Source organism: Prionailurus bengalensis, chromosome B1 (assembly GCF_016509475.1).
Source record: "Prionailurus bengalensis isolate Pbe53 chromosome B1, Fcat_Pben_1.1_paternal_pri, whole genome shotgun sequence".
Lineage (NCBI taxonomy): Eukaryota > Metazoa > Chordata > Mammalia > Carnivora > Felidae > Prionailurus > Prionailurus bengalensis.
The window spans coordinates 188,191,299-188,208,388 of record NC_057344.1 but is presented as its reverse complement, the minus strand read 5'-3'; the positions used below and the strand labels follow the sequence as shown (position 1 = coordinate 188,208,388).

Below are 17,090 nucleotides of genomic sequence, written 5' to 3'. Positions count from 1 at the left end.
CCTCTATCTAGTGTCTCTGACAAACAGGGGTGCAAAGATTGAGTAAGATGTCCGAAGCGCATGCGAAGAGCAAACCTCTAACCTCCAACAGCCATGTTTGTGGGAAGAATTCGGTATAGACCAACGATATGCTACAGATCAGACATTACAGAAATGTGGGTGTGACCAATTCTGTGGTGTTTCCAGAAGTTCCTGCCTTTTTTTACAGTTGGAAATCTGTCAATATTTTGGGATTCAGAGTTGCCCCTTTTCTCAGTCAGATTTGATTTTGGGTGAATGAATGAAGTCTGTTGGCCAAGAGTTGTTTAACCTCCTTCAAGAGTGAGGGAGTATTAAGGAGGAATGGTATAATTAAAGTAATGTTGTAAAAACAAAAACAAAAATGAAAATCAGGCAAGAAGCTATTGTGGCTGTGCGAAACCACTTGTCCCTATTGGTTGAGGAATCCCAGTGGTCATTTTTACTTTCTGGCATATTTTACCCATTTTACGTTTCTTTTATTCAAATTTATTAAGGCTTTAAAAAGTCAGACCTTAAATAAAAAACCTTTTTGCTCCCATCAGCTCAAAACAAGGCCCCGTATTTTATTGACTGTCAACTTCCTAAGGTGCTTTATCCTTAGTCTCAGCTGAACCCTGCCAGTGCTGAGCTGTTCCAAGAGAAATAGACAATTCCAAGCCCTGGTGGAAATTTGAACATCGATGTGTCCTCGAAGCATATCTGTGAGATGTACTGGGAGCACAGCAAAATTGAGAATCCCCTCTATGGGGTTATCCAGAAATCCTTTATTTGGCCATTAAACTGTTCATAGAACTTATCACTTTCATGTGGTGACAGAAAATCATTGAGAAAGGTCCCTCCTGTCCAGCAATGACAAAGAAAACATCCCTGAGTATCAGTTGTCCTGGAGGTGGTTGTTCTGAGCTTTGGGTACATGCCAAGTGGCTTTCCAGGTAGCCCCCAAGGTTTGACTTGAAATATGGTTTTCCCTCAAGCTTCAAAGGTACATGTTTACTTGTGTTTTAATAATTACGGCTGGAAGATTTCCCGCAGGAAACTGAATTGTTATTTTGTATCATTTCTAAGGGAGAATAATAGACAAGAGAAGAAAACATTAGCAAGAGTCCAGGACTGAAGGACTAGCAGGAGATCACTGAGGGCAGTCCTTATCTCTCAGAAGAGCAAAACATCAGTGGCTGAAGATACCAAGTTATTACCTGGACTCCAGAGTCAGACAGACAGGGTTGAAGTCTGTTCCACTGTTCTCTAGTTATCTGACCTTGAGATTCAGAACCTCAGTTTCTTCATTTAAAAAATTAGCTTAACATCTGATTCTTGGTTTAGGCTCAGGTCATGATCTCACGGTTTCGTGGGTGTGAGCCCCGCATCGGGCTCTATGTGAAACAGGGTGCTGTCGAGGAAAACCTGCCAGATGCCGAATAGAAAGCGAGGCAAGATTTTATTCATGGCTGGGCCAAACCTGATCTCCTGATCTTAAGGAGAAAAGTGCAGAGAATGGCCCCGAACAAAGGTAGCAGTGAGTTTATATGAATTTTAGCAAGTCAGAGTACCTCATTATTTAGTTAACCAGTTACAATTTATAGCATTTCATGGTGGCCAATTATATTGTGACACACAGACGTTAGTTTTGGCAGGACCCTATCAGTTTAAAGTTCTTTGTCCTAAGAGGGTTTAAAATGACCAATCATAGTTAGACACCTAAGATACCGTGGGGCAGTGAGTTTGTGACTTTTTCCATGTTGGTCTTGCCTAGGCCAGATCTTGGTAGAAGGGGTGGGGGGGCATTTTGCAACCTAAGTAAGTTACCTATTCAGCAAGCAGGCGAAGTTACAGAAGTGAGATAGGGTGGTTAGTAATTTCCGATAATCCTAATAGGGGACTACATAAGCTTTTATCTCAATTATTCACGAAAGGTGAGTTTAAGCCGAACTTATATGCAGTAAGCTTTCTGATATTTTATAAGTTGACCTATTACGTACGCTGACAGCACAGAGCCTGCTGGGGATTCTGTCTCTCCCTCTCTCTCTCTGCCCTCCCCCACTCTTGCTGTTTCTGTCTCTCTCAAAAGTAAATAAATAAACTTAAAACATTTTAAAAATTAGCTTAAAAATATTTCATTTCTCATAGATATAGGGTGAAAATTACATGAAGTAATGCCTATTAATTCCAAGTAGGTTGTATGTTCCTTCATGGGAAGACAGTAAGGTATTTACCATTTATTCAAAAATCTTGTATTGAGCAACTACTATGTGCTAGATACTGGAGATATCTTCCTGCAGTACGTTATCCTATACCACGATGATCAGCTTCATGCTTAGCATGCAGTTAACACTTCAATACACTTGCTGTATTAACTAAATGAAATTTTCCCATTTTTCTTTAAAAAAAAAGATATAGGGTGTCTCAACTCCTTTACTCACCTCTTAGACTGTCCTTAAAATATTCACAATCTTTAATTTGGACCCTCTATTATTCAAAAGATGGAATGGTACAATTTCTTCCTAGATCTTCCATGGCATAGTATTTCCTGGGGACATTCTTGATTAAAACTTGACACAAGGAAAGTTTTATTTTATACAGGATGAAATATATGCAAAGGACCATGACTATGTTACTATCATAGTTTGTATTTTTGAAGTTTGGATCTAATTTTTGATTTAGGCACTTTGCCCCCAATGAAATATTATATGTTATAATGTAGCAGCTAATAAGATCTGATACAGTGACTTTAAATTGAATTTCATTAAAAAAATAAGAGCATAAAATGTCTTCCTAATAGTCTTAATTAGGGAAAATGGAAGATCATAGTATTTCTGTATTAATGCACTAACTTAGATAATTGGGATAATATGAAATGCATAGTGACAAAAATAGGAAGTTCGGAGGCCAAGGGAAAAATAACCCACTACTTTCCAGTTTCTAGTATTTTTTTTTTTTTTTGGGCCAGGGAAGCTTCCCAAATGTGGAGCATAGTGTCTTAAAGTAATTATTCTTTTTCATGTGTACAAGTCAGTATTGTCCTACTACAGCTCTTGTTTTGTAGTGACTACTTCCCGGGGAAAGGCATTGTTCTGAATCTCACTGCTTCTTAACAACTGCCACTTGTCCTCCTGATTAGGGCATTGTATGAAAACAGAGCATTCATTGCAGGGTTCTCACTAATCTCTCTCCTTTCATCCAGAGTCTCCCAGTTTCTCAGAGAGCTCTGCTTTTGCATTTTTAATTGAATGGTCCTAAAAGTTGATATTCATGTATTCTGCTTGCCTGAAATCTCTGTCCATGCCTCACTCTGAAGGTCTTATCTGTCTCTTTTATATTTCAGTCTGGTTGGGGAGTGAAATTAGGCCCAGTTCTCTAATTGGAAGCCACATGGGGCATCTGCAAGATGATAACTGTACCCGGAACTCAATAGCTACCCAGCACTCTGAAACAGAAGGTCGCCATTTTGTAAAGCCATAGAAAATGCTACTGGGCATTTTACAGAATTGTCAATCAGGATAGAATGGACACTAATTGCTTCTCCCACAGCTGTTAACATTCCTCTTCAGTGGCCAAGCAACCCTTAAGACAGGAACAAATTCTCTCAGACATCTGAAATTTTCTACAGACCTAAGTATAGGTTTCCAAGGTGACATCTGTGATGAGTTGTCCACTGATTAGCATGAATGAAGAACTAACATTTCTGAAGAAATAAATTATTTTAGACAGAAAAATCTGATTCTATTGAAAGCATATAGTGATCATACAAATAAAATGTTATGTTTACAACTTTGGGGAGTGCTTGTGTTAGTACGATATTGTATGTTATTCTATCACATTGTTCTTCAAAGTAGATGTGGACACATCAGGGGACGGACAAACCAATCCAGTAGGGTCCATACCCATAAAAGGTTATTAAAAATTCCCTGTATTTTTACTTAAAAATTTTAAAGAATGTAAGCTTTCCTAGTAATTAAAGTCAATTTTATAGGAATGCATGTTTATAATTCATAAGTAAATATACATACATTGGGATAGCACACTGAAAAAAATTTTTTCTGATGGGAATATATGTTACTTATCTATTGCTAGGTAATAATTATCCCAAAACATGACATCTTAAAACACCAAACATTTATTATCTTACAGTGTTTATGGATCAGGAATATGGGTATAATTTAGTTGGCTGCTTCTAGCCCAAGGTCTCTCATGAACTTGAAATAAAGCTGTTGGCCAGTGCTGTAATCATGTTTGAAGGATCAACTGGGGGAGGATGCATTTCAAGTTCAATTACCTGGTCGTAGGTAGAATCCAGTTCCTTGAAGACTAGACTATTGGACTGGAAGCCATAGTTCCTCATTGGTTGTTGGCTGGAGGACTTCCTGCTTTCCTTGCCCTTTTATAGAGTAGGAAATATGGCGGTATTTCACAATATGGCAGCTGGCTTCCCTCAGAGTAGACGAGTGCGAGAGGGCAAGAGAGCACTCAGGTCAGAAGCCAGTCTTTTTATAACTTAATCTTAGAAAAGACATTCCATCACTTTTGCCACATTCTATTCAACACAACAAAATAGAAGCAAGTCTGTTGAATAGAGTGGAATGGAACAGAATAGAATAGAATAAATGTGAATTGCTAAATCCAGCCCATACTCAAGGGGGAGAGATTGTACAAAGACTTGAACACAAGGATGCAGGGATCCTTTGGGACTACTTTTGAGGTTGCTTGCTACAGAGTGCATGTTCAAAGTCTGGAAACTACTACTTTAGGGCACAAGTCTGCAAACTCTTTGGTAAAGGTCCAGATTGTAAATATTTTAAGCTGGGTGGGCCACATGTGATCATTATTGTGTATTCTTCTTTATTTTTTATTTTACAGTCTTTAAAAAATGTACAGCCCATTCTTATCTTGAGAACTTGAGGGCCATGCAAAAGTAAACAATAGGCCAGATTTTTCCTGCAGACCATTGTTTGCTGACACCTGTTCTCAGTGGACTGTGAGGTGATTTCAGCTCAAGTTGCAGAAGATCTCTAATGGGGGGTTAAGGCTGTCCAACTATAGAAACAGTCTGTTCAAAAAGTAGGATGAATCACTTCTTCACAGAATTATTTAAGCAGAGGGACAAAGTTCTTTCTTGCTAGATGAAAGGTGGTTGGGATTAAGGGCTGAAACCAGGAAAATGGACCACTTGATCCTTTTCCAAGGTTAGAACGTTGTCTTCAGGAGATGTGGCTCTGCAAAAGTGCCTCCTGGATGAACACAGTTGGAGATGTTATGTGCTATATCTGATTTTGAGATAAAGACAAAATTCTGGCATGTCAAAGTCTTTGAGAAGAAACTTGCTTGAGTCAGTTTTTTTCCAAACTTAGTTGACGTGAGCAGAGCAGCATTGGTGGCATAGTGGTGGGGCACTGCTGCCTTCCAGACTTACTTGACGAAGGAATCTCCCACCCCCTTTTGTTTTAGTAACATCCATTACTTTTATTCCATGAAACAAACTTAGGAAACATTAGATCCAATGACATATAAGATCTCTTCCAACTTCTTTAGTTCATGGTTGTAGACATGTAAAATATTATTTGATTTTGTATTTGCCTCCCTTAAATGTTCTGTTTGTTTTAATATTCACCAGTGACAAAAATTAGGTCCGGCCCTCTTGCTAGGCATGTGAAAATGATACGGCTCCTGTCCTCAAAAAGTGCGTTAATGTCCTTTAGGCTCTGAACTTTAGCACAATACTTTCTACACAGAAGGTACTTAGGAAAGGTTAGTTGAATGAATGAAGTTTGAAAAAACCGGGCCCTATGGGCCACTTGGGATTATGGACACATAGGAGACCTCAGTAAATAGACACAAAACAAATCAATGAATTCTAGATGAAAAGTAACAACGCATTCAGTTATCCCAGTGTTGTCATAAATCTGGATATATGTTACTGAGCAATCAAACTAAGTTTATCACCATTATAAATTAATAAGCTTAAACTAAAATTGTACTCCTGAAATTCAGACTCATATTAGAGTCTGCCACTTTAAAAATAACCCTTGCAGATTCAAGTTGACATCTTTCGACTAGATGGTTTGATATGACCGTGGCTTTCATCTCTGTATAATGGAGTATTATCTGGTTACAACACATAATTCAATTAACATTATCCTTTAAATTTCCCCATCCTTTGTTGAAATGCTTAAATTTATTCCTCTTTTATCCTTGCCTCTCCTTTTTCAATCTTAGAAACCACTGTCATTAATCTATATCTTTTGAGGTTATGATTTCACTTAGCTAGGAACCATTTCATTCTTATCATCCTCGGTGCATCATCTGGGCTGTTCTCCTCTATATTGTGTGTTGCCATCAATATTCCATCCTTATATATTTTTAATCTCAGCCGAGAATGTTGTATCATCTTCAATTCTGGTCAGATAAAATAAATGTTCCATTGGATATGTAAATGATCCCGTAAGCCAGATGAATTAGGAGGTTTTGCTTTCAGTGTTGAAAAAAAGATCTTTATCCTTAAATCAGACATTATGGAAACAAACGAAATGTTACATGCTGGCATATTTTTAAATGCTAATTTTTTTTTTACCTCCCCATGAAGAAAAAAAAAATGGCATTTGCAACTCAGGATTTGCTCTGGAAAATGAAGTCTTTTCATTTATTTACAAAAAAGGAGGATCAGGAACACTTAGGGCAGCTTTTATTCTTTGTCTATCTCTCCAGCTGTCAGGTTATAATAGCATTGGCCTCTGCTTGCCAGGATGGAAGCAAATGGATGCTCCCAAAAGCAGCCTGGGAAATCAAATTTCAGAATGTTTTAACAGGAGGACATCTAAAATGATAACTGGTCCCACCCTAGTTTTATAGCTGGGGAAACTGGGGCTGAAGGAGATTATATGCATTATTCAAGGCCACCCAGCTCTCAAGACTGTACTGGACTCCTAACTCAGTGCTCCTTCTACTTCATCATATCCTGATACCTTAACTTCTTCAAGTTTTGTTGAATATTCAAGTGAGGATTTCATGAGCAAATCAGAGTACTTAATAATAGATAGCCACTGGGACCCCCCCCCCCCAGGTGAGAATATTAAAGCCAGGTCTTAATATAAAGAAATAAATGGAATTCTGACTTGCAACTAGGTAATCTATGATAAGGCAGAAACACGAGCATTGGAATTATTGGTGGCTGGGACCCTCGTAATGTTGAAGCAGCTATTTGCATCAAGACATAAGGAAGTCCACAGCAAAGGAAAGCATAAATGAAAGAATGTTTGAGAATTTGGGGTCCTTTGATGCTCTTCTCCAGAAGCCAACTCTGTACTCGTTTTAATTGCATATTAGAAGGATATTTAAGATATTTGGGGATGTAGAAAGAAAGAGAGCAAGTGATTTTTATGACTATATACTGGCACAGTACCTTTGTTATCGTTAAATTTATTTATTAAAGATCCAAGAGCAAATTCAGATAATTAATGGAATAAAAAAAAGTATGAAGATCGGCAATAAAAATATCAATGGAAATAATTCGGATGTTAAGTTACAAGTCAGAACCAAAAATTCAGATTATAACAACTGTAGTAACTTCCATTATAATTGGGTTTCCATCAAAACCACATCATCTATGTGTGATTTTAGACCACGGACTAGCAGCTAGTAGTTTTATATTCCAAACCTTGTTTCTTCCCCGAAACCTCCATATTTCCAGTTTTGGGTGCCTTTGCCCATATTGTGATATGGCCTCTGGCCCTGTACCTTCATGTCAGGGAATCAGATTGTTTTGGGTGGGAGGAATTCCTTAAAGCTATCTCTATATTCTGATGGCTATCAATAACTGAGCTATACACAGAAGGGACTGTGGATGGAACCATATCAATCTATTCCTCCAAACCCAGACTAAATGTGTCCCCATACAACTTTCCCAATTAGAAAGAAAAGTAGAGCTTCAGGGAAGATGAACTCCATGCTTTTGCTACCCAGCTAGTCAGTATGGGGCTGAAACTAGAACCCACATCTCTGGCTTTTAGTGTGGTGACCTTTTCTCTTACTTCCTTTTTGGGTGCCCAGGCTTTTTCCAGGCTTTCCACTACACTTGCCTCTGGGAGCTAGGACAAGGAAGACCTTAGGATCCTCCCAGTTTTCCAAGTGAAAGATTCACAACGTTTTTCATCATACTCCTAAAAACCAATTCTTTACCACACTCACTAGATGGAAGATTTTCAGTGGATTCCCCACACTATGTTAGTAAAGTTGCAGGAGGTTTCTTCTTTATGGAAATTTAAGTTTGTAACAGTCTGGACCCTGTCCAACTCGCCAGTCTTCTCTGTTGCCCTTTTCTGTGTGCACTACTGGTTCTCCTTGTTAGGAATTTTTGCAGTCCTCTGTTGTTGTTTTTCTGACTTGCTTTTATAACTGTGTTTTCCTGTGTGCAGTGTCCTTCTGCTTTCTTTTCCTGCTTGGCTAATTATTTCTAGGTTCAGCTTGGGATATCCATGAAAAAGTTGTGTATCCCTCACTAATTTTTCATTTTCTAACAGTCCCTGAAACACATGGTATGCAGCACCATGTACCTACAAAATTGCCTTCAAATATGGCAAATGGTTGCATTAAAATATCACCTCTTAGTCCTAGTGGAGACTGTACAAATATTCCAAAGAGATGGTCTGTAGTTAGTAGGCAATAGAGTGCAAGCCAGCTCTTGTTTTTAAATGTTATGCCCAGAAGAGATCTTTGAAATTTTATAAACAGATGGATTCTTTTTGCTTGATTCACTAATGTTTTACAATTAACTAATTAACAGGTTTATTGCCAAAATTAGCAATAAAAAGTGTTCAGGAGCTTCGACCAAAGCAGTCTTTTGCAATTACATGGATACCAAAACAATCTGCATGATAGTTTGAGGCTAAACGTTGCTCAAATCAGAATTTTACCTGCTGTTTTCAAATAAAAGTTGACAAATACAAAAATGAACCCTGCAGATTTCCACACTACTTTCATAGACATGAGTCTCTGCCTTAATTAATAATAATTACAGGTAACACAAACTATAGTCAGGAGGCCTATATGTACCCAGATTGCTTTCAAGTGTGCAAAACTGCTTAGCAAACACAGTTCTGAAGGCTAGCAGGAGCCTGTTTCTGTCAAGTTCGTTTCTGTTCTCCAGTCAGCAGGACCTTAGATGACCTATTCAACCTTATCTCTGACGGTTCCTGCCATGAGCCAGGTCTGTCTGCTGTCCTGAGAGTCATTATTGCACAATTCCTCGGATTCTACCTCTCACCCCTCTTCACTACCCTAAGCTTCTGCCCTAGTTGGATCCTAGTAGTAGTTCCTGGAATATACCGCACTCTGTAGTTTGCTTTGGTGTGAGCTATTTTTCCACCTGGAGTATCTTCTGGGCCCCTTCATGATTTAGTTTGGGCACCACTTTTTTGGGGATATATTCCCTGGTCAATGCCCTATTCCAGTCTCCAGAAGATGGAATTAGATTTAGGAGGGAAGAAGGGGAGGGTGGGTTTTCTCATTTAGGTGTCCCTTCATGGAACCACAAACAACTTGCAGTGAAGAAATATGTTTTGATTAGAAGAGAAATTCTAGGTTCAGTAAATATCTATTGACAGAAGGAACGAAAGGGGTGGCAGAAGGATGGGAGGCAGGAAGGAAGAAAGAAAAGAGAAAGCCATGGTTCTGCATACTCCTAGGCCCTCTGCCCAGGAATTCCCCTCTGTCTGGAATTCGTTAGTCCAGGTTTCTCCACTCATCTCTCAGAAACGCCATGAAGTTTCGGCTTGCACCAAACTACTTACTCCTACTTTTGTATAAGCCTTGTTTTAGCTTTAGTCTTTTCTGGCATGAAACGTCTGCCTCATCAATTAGGTTATAAGCTTCTTGAGCTAGAAGGTGGAAGAAATGGAACCTCAGTATTGAAAGAGACTCAGGGAAATAGGACCCATTCTAACCCCTTTCCAAGGTGGGAATCTCATTGGATACAATTCTGGCACTCCTGAAGGTTCTCTTGAAGCTTCTCTGATGTGTAGCCCTTGATAAATGTTCACTGTGCATGATTAATCAGTTAAACATTCCTTGTGCTTAAGAAGATTAAATGCTGTTCTTATGATTTTATTCATTTATTACATTAATTACTTTCATATGTGCACTTGCCATGTTCCCCAAAATGCATGCCACTGGATAAGAATCAGTTATGATCTCTTAACATAATGGTTGTGTCCTGAGCAATTTATTAGAGTACATTATTTGCCTTTATTTCCTGATTTCCTAGTCTCACTTTTTCCTAGAAGCCTTCCCTGACTTCTCCACCGTGAAGTAGGTAACCCTCCTGTGTACTTCCAAAGCGCCACTGTGTATATTTTTATCACAACACTGAACCTTCATAGAGCAGTTATCCATCCCCTGATTTTACCTGCCTTTCCCACTAGGTTTCCACCACCTGGACACCTTCCATCACACACAAGTGGTCACTGACTCAGGGCCTACAGCATGGCACACTTCACCCAAGCCATTCTGTTATGCTGCAGGAGCTCTCCTCCTTAGAGAAATAAAACCTGCATGCCTGCTTCCTGCATGCAAACCTCTGAAGGCCTTGTATCTTCTGTAGGAGAAAGTACAAACTACTTTGGAATAGATGCCGTTCATACATGGTCCAATCAACCTCCCAATCTCATCTCCACTCTCAGCCTCTGTTACAGGCACTCGGAATCCTTCAGGGCTTACATGTCCGTCTAGCCCTGTGTTATCTTACATTTTGGAGGGGAAAAAAAAACATCTTTCTTTCCATTGATCTCTGTTAGTGGAATATCTCTCTTCTTGGAAATGTCCTGTCCTTCCTTAAAGATTCAGCTCAAATATTTCCTGCTCCTTGGTATTCTGAAAGCACTTTTACTCAACCTGCTACCCAACCATAAGTTAGCTAACATTTTGAGTAAGCACCTACTAAGATACAGGGAAATGGAAACAAGGGACTCACTTTACCTGTTTGCTTCACTCGCCCAAAGAGGCAGGGATCCTGATTGTTTTATTCTCACATTTCTCTCTGACAAATCACAGGGTCTGGCCAATTATGATAGTTTGGATGAATACACTCCTGGGCATTTCTTGGTTGTTGATTCATTATCAACCTGATGTCAATATTGCATTTTAACAACTAGTCATTTTACGTATCATTTATGAAAATGTAAGTGATGACGGGTAGAACTTCCGTGAATGAATTATTTTTCAGAGTGCTGCATTAGAAAACCCTCTGTGCTGATTCTAGAAGCTGAGGATATCTTCTTGCTACCATCTTTCTAATCTGTTCATTTAGAATTCCATTCTTTCACATTTGTACTTTCCTGTAGTTAGTTTTTATATTAACATTGTGTTTGACATTGCATTAGATATAATGCTTTAATTTTTTAGCATAATGTATGGAGAATTAGGTATACAACTTTTCTACTGATGATGGTAATACTAATAATGGCAGTTTTAATGTTCAAACTCCCTGCATATTTTATTAAAATGTATACCATTATTTTATCCTAGTTTCTTCAGGGAACTGAGCAGACACTATTCAAGCAACTGTAGAAGAAATACAAGCCTTATTAACTATCTTTTTTGTTGTTGTGGTTAACCAATAACCTGTTGCTATACTTTCCGTGGAGGAACAAAAGCTGTATAGAAAGAGATATAGCCCACACATTGCAGTCAGACAAACCCAGACCCAATACTCAAGAGTAGTTTCTGAGTAACCAAACTAGGAGTACTTTTCTTCTCTCCTCTCTTCTCCAGGGAGAGCACATCCAAATAGTTTTATATACCCAGAGTGGAACCACTCTTAATTGATTTCTACTTACTCAAATTGCTGGATTAATGTTTTTCTGGATTGATTGATTGCATTAATTGACACTGTCCATTCCTTCTCTAAAATATATGTGCTGACAACCTATAATGATTAATAGTCATGGGCACTTTGCACACTCAGAATTGGCAAGTCATTTTCATTGTTTATTTGTTCACTTATTTACTTATTGTTTTTTTTTTCAGTTTTTATTGAGGTATAATTGACAAATAAAATTGTAATATATTCAAAGCATACAACGTGATGATTTGATGCTCATATACACTGTGAAATGATTTCAATGATCAAGTTAATTAACACATCCCTCAACTCACATCCTTACCTTTATTTTAGTAGATTTATTTTTTGATGAAATATACATGCAAAAGAGTATTTAAAACATTTTTGATTCCTTTAAAAGATCATAATAAAATAAATACTTGGGTACTCACTGTCTAGCTTTAAGAATAGAAACCTAGGTTCCCCTAATCCTCTCCCACCCTCCCTTTTGCATTCCTTTTGGTGCTCCCCCTCCCTGCATACTCTCCCCAGGGTGACCACTATCCTGAATCTTCTCTAAATTACTGTCTAAATTTCCTTTATGGTTTGATATGTACACCTAAAAATATACTGTTTCATTTTGCTGCTTTCCCGGTCTATATGTTGGTAAAATAATATGATTATATGTATCATCTTTTTCTCATTTCTTTTTTCCTTTTATATGTTTGGATGTTATGTGCTCAATGTATTTTTTTGTTACTCTAACGCCTTTAACAGACTTGTTCAACTACCACGACCACCACCACCACTTTATCATCTTCCCAGACATTCAAGGACCCTAAATACTTAATCACCTTTTCCCCTCAATTTAAGTCTTATTGTTATTCTGTATTTTAACTCTCTTCTAGTTTTTTTCCAACAGTTAAAAATTATTGTAGTTCTTTCGAATTGTCGATGTTGACTTAGATTTGCCCACATATTTCTCAATCTTATTCATTTACTTATGTATTTTTTGCTCACCATTCTATCTCAGATGTTCTGTGATCATTTTCCTTTTGTTTAAAGTGTATCCCTATAGACTGTAATCCAGGCAGGATCTGTGCTAGGTTAGCTACTCACATATTATTTATCTGAAAATGTCTTTATCCTCTTTCTTGAACACTAGTTCAACTATCTTTTTTTCTGATAACATTAGTGGCATTATTCCAATATAATCTGGCTTTGATTATCGCTATTGAGATAAGTCATCAATCAGTCTAATTTCTGTTCCTTTGTGGGCACTCTATCTTTTAAGACCTCTTTTACTTTGGTGTTCTTCAGTATTATGATGATGACTGAGGTGTGGTTTCTTTTTATTTAACACTCTTGGGATTTGTTGTAATTCCTAGTTTTGAGAATTGGTGTCTTTACATAGCTCTGGAAAATTCTCAACCATTCTTGACTTGAACATTACCTTTTCTCCATTCTCTGTTAATCTCTGTGGCAGAGACAATGTTTGAACACTCCAGGCACAGAATAAGAGTAGCTGGTCTAGCCTCTCTTTCAATTAGGTTAGGAGTATGTGACTGAATTATGGACAAAAGAATGTGGGTGGAAGGTTTGGCAGACATATTAGTGGCACACTTGGTCATCAACTTTTGTATTCAGAGGAGTGACTACCTCAGGTTAAAATATATATGGATTCAAGTGCAGATGTGAATATCCTGGACAGTTGGTCAGACATCTGAAATGAGAAAGAGTGAAAGACCAGGAACAGGGTGATCTGGGATAGCAGCATGTGGATGAACATATGGGGGTGGGTGCTAAGGGTAAATATCTTTATTAGGACATATTAATACCCATCAGAGAATATCCTTCATGAAAGAGATACTACACAACCAAGTATTCGAATGACTTTTCTGTCATTGACCTCCTCAGTGCTGGTATGAGGCACACATGATTGAGGTGGTCATGGTAACAGTGATGGAGGCCACGAATGGTGTCAACAACATGAAGGTAAACTTACCAAAGCTGATGGAGCTATTGCCACTGCTAAATGTCCGATTGATCAATAATAGATACCATTGAAGGGCTCCAGATGCAGCACCATTTTTTGAGGAGACCAATGAGTCACCTTAGGGGCAAAGTGACTATATTGGCCACTTTCTTATCATTAAAGGTACAGTGATTAATTCTCACAGGAACAGATACATATTCTGTGTGTGCATTTTCCTGTCTTGCTTTCAGGATCTCAACCAGCACCACTATTGAAGGGTTTATAGATCTTTGATTCACTGGTTTATCCCACGTTGTATTGTGTCAGACCAGGGGGTGCATATACAACAAGGAAATGTGTAAGTGGGTTTACAACCATGTAATCTATTCATTGTATCGTCTAGTGGAGGATGGAGACACTGAATATCAGTTGTGGTCCACAGACCATCTGCAATGGTGGGAGTTGTCTGTTTTTTCCACTCACCTTTTTGTACTAAGTTTTCCCCAGGAAGAGAGACCTACCAGAATTGTTGAAAATCGGCTACTCAACATGCTAAGAAGCATAGTCGAGAAACACAAGAGTGGATGGGGATGGACAAGATATTTTGTCTAGATCTCTCTTCATAGAAGGACTTACTCCTCTGTTTCTGGAAGTTCCATTAACAGGACCCATCAGATAACAGCCTCTTCACAGAATTACTTGGCTGCAGTTAGTCAGCTTTCACAAAGGTGCAACAGTCCAATGACTGATCAGAACAGATGCATAAACATCTAGCCGTTTTAGCCCAGTTTGTGACAATCGTCTTGGACAATTTTAGTGCCCAAGTTCCCTGTGGGGTAGGCTGAAGTTGTCATGGGCCTCCATATCTCAATTTCTCAGTCCTCCTATCTTTTCTTCTCTTTCACAGATGCTGATCCCAAGGTCCTTAACAAATATCCTGTACACTAACCCCAACATCGGCATCTACTTTCTGGAGAACCCAACCTGTGACAATGTTATTAACATGGGATTTGTTCAGGGGTGCCTGGATGGCTCAGTTGGTTTAGTGCCTGTTTCTTGATTTTGACTCAGGTCTTGATCTTATGGTCATGGCATTGAGCCCCACATTGGGCTCTGTGCTGAACATGGAGCCTGCCTTGTATTCTCTCTCTCCCTCTCTCTGCCCCTCCCCTGCTCATGCTTTCTCTCTCCTCTCTATCCCCAAAATAAATTAATAAACATTTTTAAAAAAAATTTTTTTAACGTTTATTTATTTTTGAGACAGAGAGAGACAGAGCATGAACGGGGAAGGGGCAGAGAGAGAGGGAGATACAGAATCGGAAGCAGGCTCCAGGCTCTGAGCCATCAGCCCAGAGCCCGACGCGGGCCTCGAACTCACGGACCGTGAGATCGTGACCTGAGCTGAAGTCGGATGCTCAACTGACTGAGCCACCCAGGCGCCCCAATAAACATTTTTTAAAAAGGGATTTGTTCAAGAGAGATAAGGTCAGTTTGCACAATAATAGGGAATAGAAACTCAGAACCCTATAGAACTGAGAAAGTCAAAAGACCTAAAAATGGCAACTAGCAAAACCTACCGATAGATAAAATGACCCAACTCCCACCTCCACCCCTTTCATTGCTCCAGATAGCCTTAAAGTATCTCCCATTAAATCAAGACAGAGAAGTATGAGGGACAAGAGAATAAAGGAAGAAATCATATCTAAAAATAATGTCTTTAAGAGTACCTCTGGTGTCATTACTGGCACATGTAGCAACTGACTGTAAGCAAATAGTTCAGAAAGTTAATAAGTTTTTAGGAAACCTATAATGACAAAAAAACTCTGAGTCTGGATTTGAAAAAAACAAAACAAAACATATGAATTTTAAGATTTGAAACAGCCATTGGGTTCCAACTTTCAATAAACAGAAAGTCAGTTTTGAAACCTGTGCAGACCACAACAGTGAATGACTCCCAAAGCTCATGTTAGATGTGGTCAAGGATACTAATTAAAAAGGAATAACTTGACAGAGAATGACACCATGGGACATGAAACCAATGGACAAAGATTCCTCCGAAGAGGAGAATCAGAGGTTAATTAAGGAAAATCTCCCTTGAGTAAGGAGCACGCGCAGTGTCTGTCCAGTGGATTTCAGTGAAGGGTATATTATATTATGTGTCTCCCATTCATTTCCTTTTCAAATGGGAATCTTTACCATAACTATTTTGTTCCTGTTTCACAGTCGATTAGGTGAGGTGTGGCATAATGGTGACTTCATAGATCTCATGAGAAGAGAAGCCATGTTTGGAAAGACTAAGTGACTCTCACTCAGAATTCTTGGATTTCAAGCTGAGGGCAATGACAGATGGGGCTTTGGGTTGGGGCTGAGTGTGTTCTGTGTGTGGGTAGAAGAATGGAGTGATTTTATGACTGGAGGGCAAACAGAAACAGATATAATGCTATGTATTCTCGGTATCATTGATGCCTCTTCTGTTAATGTTCAGCTTTGTCTACTCCTTTGGCAGCAAACCACTTATTGAGGTGGAAGATGCATAAGATTCCACTGCTGTGGAGGAGATATTTCCCTGAAAGTTTGCCTGATACACACTGAACTTTATATGAGTGAGAAATACATTTGGTTTGTTAGGCTACTAAAATGTGGGGTTTACTTTTTGTTGTGCCATAGATTAGCCTCTTCTGACTAATACAATCTCTTTCTGGATCACCAATTAAGGTTTATGCCAGATATTTATCCCTCTATCCTTTATGTATCTTACCCTATTTAATGTTTTCAGTCACTTTTCTTTCGAAGATGCATTCTAGATCATTTATTTGGATCTTTCTTTCAATTCACTAAAACTCTTAAGTGTTGTCTCCAATTTCCTATTTACTCATTTTATGTTTAATTTTAATTAATTTATTTTTAATGTATGTGAGTGTAATGTGGGTGTTTCTAAATATACTTAGTTGTTCCTTGTAATTTCTCTTCTCTGACTGTATTTTCAAGCTTCTCTTTTATTTTTTTTTAAACATATTGAATTTGTATATTTTATACTCTGTCTGATTATTGCAATCACTGAAGACTTTCACTTCTGATATTCATCGCTTTGTTCCTGCTGGTGGTCACTTTTTGTGTTTCCTTTTGTGTTTTGTGATTTTAGGCCACAAGCTACTCATTTTAATTGGCACCTTGTGAGAATTTCTTGAGGCCTAGGTTGTAGTTGGATTCCTCCAAAAGACATTTGTATGTATTCATGATATTTGGCAGCTTTAGTAACCCAGGACCACTTTACTTCAGTGTAGATTT

At 38.4% G+C, this 17,090-nt stretch overlaps 1 protein-coding gene across 1 annotated transcript in view; it reads left to right on the top strand.

The window, feature by feature from the left end:
* LOC122478999 (cytosolic beta-glucosidase) overlaps nt 1-14,818 on the top strand; it is a 132,091-nt gene extending 117,273 nt beyond the window's left edge. Inside the window, exon 5 of the mRNA XM_043572873.1 lies at nt 14,710-14,818. Within this exon, the coding sequence (XP_043428808.1) occupies nt 14,710-14,750 (41 nt within the window). The 3' untranslated portion in view covers nt 14,751-14,818. The remainder of the gene's footprint in view (nt 1-14,709) is intronic.
* The last annotated feature ends 2,272 nt before the right edge of the window (nt 14,819-17,090 follow it).